Raw genomic sequence first — 5603 nt, 5'->3', positions numbered from 1 at the left:
CCTCTGTCTCGCCTCTTCCTTCCTTCCTTCCCTTCCTTCCTTCCTTCCTTCCTTCCTTTCATTCTTTCTCCCTCCCTCCCTCCCCTCAATCTATCCCTCTATCTCTCTCTTTCTCCTGCCTTCCTTCCTTCCTTCCTTCCACCCATCTTCCTTCTTTCTTCCTTCCTTCCTCCCTCCCCTCTCCCCTCCCTCCCTTCCTTCCTATCTTCCTTCCTTCTTTCCTTTCTTTCTTTCTGTCTGTCTGTCTTTATCTCTCTCTTTATCCTTCCCTCCCCCTCCCTCCCTCCCTTCTTTCTTTCCTTTTTCCTTCCTTCCTTCATCCTTCATTCTTTTATTCCTTCCTTCCTCTCTCTCTCTCTCTCTCTCTCTTCCCTTCTTCCCTCTCCTCCCTCCTTCCTTCCTTCTCGCTCTCCTTCCTTCCTTCTTTCCTTCCTTCCTTCCTTCTCTCTCTCTCCTCTCTCTCTCTCTCCCTTTCCCTCCCTCCCTCCTTCCTTCTCTCTCTCCCTCCCTCCTTCCTTCACTCCTTCCTTCCTTCCCTCCCTCCCTTCCTCCCTTTCCTCCCTCCTTCCTTCCTCCTTCCTTCCCTCCCTCCCTCTTCCCTCCCTCTCTCCTTCCCTCCTCCCTCCCTTCCTTCCCTCCTTCCTTCTCTCCTTCCTTCCTTCCTTCCTTCCTCCCTCCCTCCCTCCCTCCCTCCCTTCCTTCCTCCCTCCCTCCTTCCTTCCTTCCCTCCCTCCTCCCTCCCTCCCACCTTCCTTCCTTTCCTCCCTTCTTCCCTCCCTCCCTCCCTCCTTCCTTCCTTCCCTCCCTCCTTCACTCCCTCCTTCCTCCCTCCCTCCTCCCTTCCCTCCCTCCTTCCTCCCTCCCTCCTTCCTCCCTCCCTTCCTCCCTTCCTTCACTCCTTCCTTCCTTCCTTCCTTCCTTCCAGGCCCAAGGAAGATGGATGACCTTGGCCCTCAGCACCACCGACCCCAAGATCCTGAAGCACATGGAGAAGATGAAGATCGTCATGGTGGACGTCGCCTTGGAAGGAGAAGACGTGGTGGTGGAGACCAGCATCCCCACGTGAGGAAGTGGCTGGGGTGGGACAGGAAGTGGCTGGTTTGGGGAGAGGAAGGGGCTGGTTGGGGAGAGGAAGGGCCTGGTTTGGGAGAGGAAGTGGCTGGTTTGGGGAGAGGAAGTGGATGGTTTGGGAGAGGAAGTCCCTGGTTTGGGGTGGGGTGTCCCTGTTTTGGAAGAGGAAGTGGCTGGTTTGGGAGAGGAAGGGCCTGGTTTGGGAGAGGAAGTGGCTGGTTGGGGAGAGGAAGGGCCTGTTTTGGGGTGGGGTGTCCCTGGTTTGGGACAGGAAGTGGCTGGTTTGGGAGAGGAAGTGCCTGTTTTGGGAGAGGAAGTGGCTGATTGGGACAGGAAGTGCCTGTTTGGGAAGAGGAAGTGCCTGGTTTGGGGTGGGGTGTCCCTGTTTTGGAAGAGGAAGTGGCTGGTTTGGGAACAGGAAGTGGCTGCTTTGGGAGAGGAAGTGGCTGGTTTGGGAGAGGAAGTCCCTGGTTGGGGGAGAGGAAGCCCTATTTGGCAACAGGAAGTCCCTGCTTTGGAACAGGATGGGGTGGAAGGGGGCAGGAGGGTCCTCCGGACGGACTTGGGGGAGAGGAAGTGGCTGGTTTGGGACAGGAAGTGGCTGGTTTGGGGTGGGGTGTCCCTGGTTTTGGAGAGGAAGTGGCTGGTTTGGGAGAGGAAGTCCCTGGTTTGGGGAGAGGAAGTGGCTGGTTTGGGAAGAGGAAGGGCCTGTTTTGGGGTGGGGTGTCCCTGTTTTGGGAGAGGAAGTGGCTGGTTTGGGAGAGGAAGTCACGGTTTTGGAATAGGAGGTCTCTGTTTGGGAAGAGGAAGTGCCTGTTTTGGAAGAGGAAGTGGCTGGTTTGGGAACAGGAAGGGCCTGGTTTGGGAGAGGAAGTCCCTGGTTTGGGGAGAGGAAGTCACGGTTTTGGAACAGGATGGGTTTGGGAGAGGAAGTGGCTGGTTTGGGGAGAGGAAGACCCTGGTTTGGGGAAAGGAAGTGGCTGGTTTGGGAGAGGAAGTCCCTGGTTTGGGGAGAGGAAGTCCTATTTTGCAACAGGAAGTCACGGTTTTGGAATAGGAGGTCTCTGTTTGGGAAGAGGAAGTCCCTGTTTTGGAACAGGATGGGTTTGGGAGAGGAAGTGGCTGGTTTGGGAGAGGAAGTGGCTGGTTTGGGAGAGGAAGTGGCTGGTTTGGGACAGGAAGGGCCTGGTTTGGGAGAGGAAGGGCCTGGTTTGGGGAGAGGAAGTCCCTCTTTTGGAACAGGAAGTCCCTGTTTTGGAACGGGAAGTCCCTCTTTTGGAACAGGAAGTCCCTATTGTGGAATAGGAAGTCCCTATTTTGGACCAGGAAATCCCTAGTTTGGAACAGGAAGTCCCTATTTTGGAACAGGAAGTCCCTAGTTTCATGGAATGGGGTTTCCCTATTTTGGAACAGGAAGTCCCTATTTTGACAGAATGGGGGGGTCCCTGTTTTGGAACAGGAAGTCCCTAGTTTGGAACAGGAAGTCCCCAGTTTCATGGAATGGGGTTTCCCTATTTTGGACCAGGAAGTCCCTAGTTTGGACCAGGAAGTCCCTAGTTTGGAATAGGAAGTCCCTATTTTGGAACAGGAAGTCCCTAGTTTCATGGAATGGGGTTTTCCTATTTTGGAACAGGAAGTCCCTATTTTGGAACAGGAAGTCCCTAGTTTCATGGAATGGGATGTCCCAGTTTTGGAGTAGGAAGTCCCTCTTTTGGAACAGGAAGTCCCTAGTTTCATGGAATGGGATGTCCCAGTTTTGGACCAGGAAGTCCCTAGTTTGGAACAGGAAGTCCCTAGTTTGGAATAGGAAGTCCCTAGTTTAATGGAATGGGGTTTCCCTATTTTGGAACAGGAATTCCCTATTTTGGAACAGGAAGTCCCTATTTTGAGGGAATGGGGGGTCCCTGTTTTGGAACAGGAAATCCCTCTTTTCACAGGATGGGGTGTCCCTATTTAGGAATAGGAAGTCCCTATTTTGGAACAGGAAGTCCCTAGTTTCATGGAATGGGATGTCCCACTTTTGTAATAGGAAGTCCCTATTTTAGAACAGGAAGTCCCTAGTTTGGACCAGGAAGTCCCTAGTTTGGAATAGGAAGTCCCTATTTTTGAACAGGAAGTCCCTGTTTTCATGGAATGGGATGTCCCAGTTTTGGAATAGGAAGTCCCTCTTTTGGAACAGGAAGTCCCTAGTTTGGACCAGGAAGTCCCTAGTTTGGACCAGGAAGTCCCTAGTTTGGACCAGGAAGTCCCTAGTTTGGAACAGGAAGTCCCTAGTTTCATGGAATGGGATGTCCCAGTTTTGGACCAGGAAGTCCCTAGTTTGGAACAGGAAGTCCCTAGTTTGGAATAGGAAGTCCCTAGTTTAATGGAATGGGGTTTCCCTATTTTGGAACAGGAATTCCCTATTTTGGAACAGGAAGTCCCTATTTTGAGGGAATGGGGGGTCCCTGTTTTGGAACAGGAAATCCCTCTTTTCACAGGATGGGGTGTCCCTATTTAGGAATAGGAAGTCCCTATTTTGGAACAGGAAGTCCCTAGTTTCATGGAATGGGATGTCCCACTTTTGTAATAGGAAGTCCCTATTTTAGAACAGGAAGTCCCTAGTTTGGACCAGGAAGTCCCTAGTTTGGAATAGGAAGTCCCTATTTTTGAACAGGAAGTCCCTGTTTTCATGGAATGGGATGTCCCAGTTTTGGAATAGGAAGTCCCTCTTTTGGAACAGGAAGTCCCTAGTTTGGACCAGGAAGTCCCTAGTTTGGACCAGGAAGTCCCTAGTTTGGACCAGGAAGTCCCTAGTTTGGAACAGGAAGTCCCTGTTTTCATGGAATGGGATGTCCCAGTTTTGGAACAGGAAGTCCCTAGTTTGGACCAGGAAGTCCCTAGTTTGGACCAGGAAGTCCATAGTTTGGACCAGGAAGTCCCTAGTTTGGAACAGGAAGTCCCTAGTTTGGAACAGGAAGTCCCTATTTTGACAGAATGGGGGATCCCTCCTGTTTTGGAACAGGAAGTCCCTCTTTTGGAACAGGAAGTCCCTGTTTTCATGGAATGGGATGTCCCACTTTTGTAATAGGAAGTCCCTCTTTTGGAACAGGAAGTCCCTGTTTTCATGGAATGGGATGTCCCACTTTTGGAATAGGAAGTCCCTATTTTAGAACAGGAAGTCCCTAGTTTGGAACAGGAAGTCCCTAGTTTGGACCAGGAAGTCCCTAGTTTGGGAAAGGAAGTCCCTAGTTTGGACCAGGAAGTCCCTAGTTTGGACCAGGAAGTCCCTAGTTTGGACCAGGAAGTCCCTAGTTTGGACCAGGAAGTCCGATCTCCCGATTTCCCCCCGATAAATATATATCTTTTCTTTTTCTCGCTCCCCCTTTTTCTCGTCAGACCCCACGGCTGCAAATCCTTCAAGATGGTTTTCAAGAGAGGCGAAGACGGGAAATACTACCACAAATGCAGTTCGTATTGGGAAATATCATTTATATGTCAGAAATATCATTTTGCCAGAAACTCAGCCAGCTAGGCCGGAAATTAATAATAATAATAATCATCATTTTTAATATTAACAATCGTATTTAAATCTTAATAATCGTATTTTTAATATTGATATTCATATTTTTATTCTGAATAAGTGTATTTTTATTCTGAATAATGGTATTTTTAATTTGAATAATTGTATTTTTATTCTGAATAATGGTATTTTTAATATTAATAACCTTATTTTTAATACGAATAATCCTATTTGCATTATGAATAATCCTATTTTTAATATGAGCAATCCTATTTTTAATATGAACAATCCTATTTTTAATATGAATAATCCTATTTTTAATACGAACAATCGTATTATTAATACAAATAATCCTATTTTTAATACGAATAATCCTATTTTTAATACGAATAATCCTATTTTTAATACGAATAATCCCATTTTTTATCTGAATAATCCCATTTTTAATCTGAATAGCCCTATTTTGAATCTGAATGTTTGCATTTTTAATAGTTTAATCTGAATAATCCTATTTTTAATCTGAATAATCCTATTTTTAGTCTGAATAATCCTATTTTTAATCAGAATATTCTTTTTAATATGAATAATCCTATTTGTAATCAGAATACTTGTCTTTTTAATCTGAATAATCCTATTTTTAATCAGAATAATCGTCTTTTTAATCTGAATAATCCTATTTTTAATCAGAATACTCGTCTTTTTAATACGAATACTTGTCTTTTTAATATGAATAATCCTATTTTTAATATGAATAATCGTCTTTTTAATACGAATAATCCCATTTTTCATCTGAATAATCCTATTTTTAATACGAATAATCCCATTTTTCATCTGAATAATCCTATTTTTAATACGAATAATCCCATTTTTAATACGAATAATCCCATTTTTCATCTGAATAATCCCATTTTTCATCTGAAGAATCCCATTTTTCATCTCAATCGCCCTGTCTTGAATGCGAATGCTTGCCTTTTAACCGGAATAATCCTATTTTTAATCTGAATAATCCTATTTTTAATACGAATAATCC

General features: G+C 45.9%; 1 protein-coding gene across 1 annotated transcript in view; it reads left to right on the top strand.

Moving 5' to 3' along the window:
* Positions 1–879: 879 nt before the first annotated feature.
* Positions 880–5603, top strand: part of LOC144326373 (extracellular fatty acid-binding protein-like) — an 11768-nt gene continuing 7044 nt past the window's right edge. The window contains exons 1-2 of the mRNA XM_077922941.1: positions 880–1062; positions 4450–4520. Of these exons, the coding sequence (XP_077779067.1) occupies positions 941–1062; positions 4450–4520 (193 nt within the window). The 5' untranslated portion in view covers positions 880–940. The remainder of the gene's footprint in view (positions 1063–4449; positions 4521–5603) is intronic.

The sequence above is a fragment of the Podarcis muralis genome, chromosome W (genome assembly GCF_964188315.1).
Source record: "Podarcis muralis chromosome W, rPodMur119.hap1.1, whole genome shotgun sequence".
Lineage (NCBI taxonomy): Eukaryota > Metazoa > Chordata > Lepidosauria > Squamata > Lacertidae > Podarcis > Podarcis muralis.
Note: the sequence above shows the minus strand (reverse complement) of the source record. Positions and strands in the feature narration are given on the sequence as shown.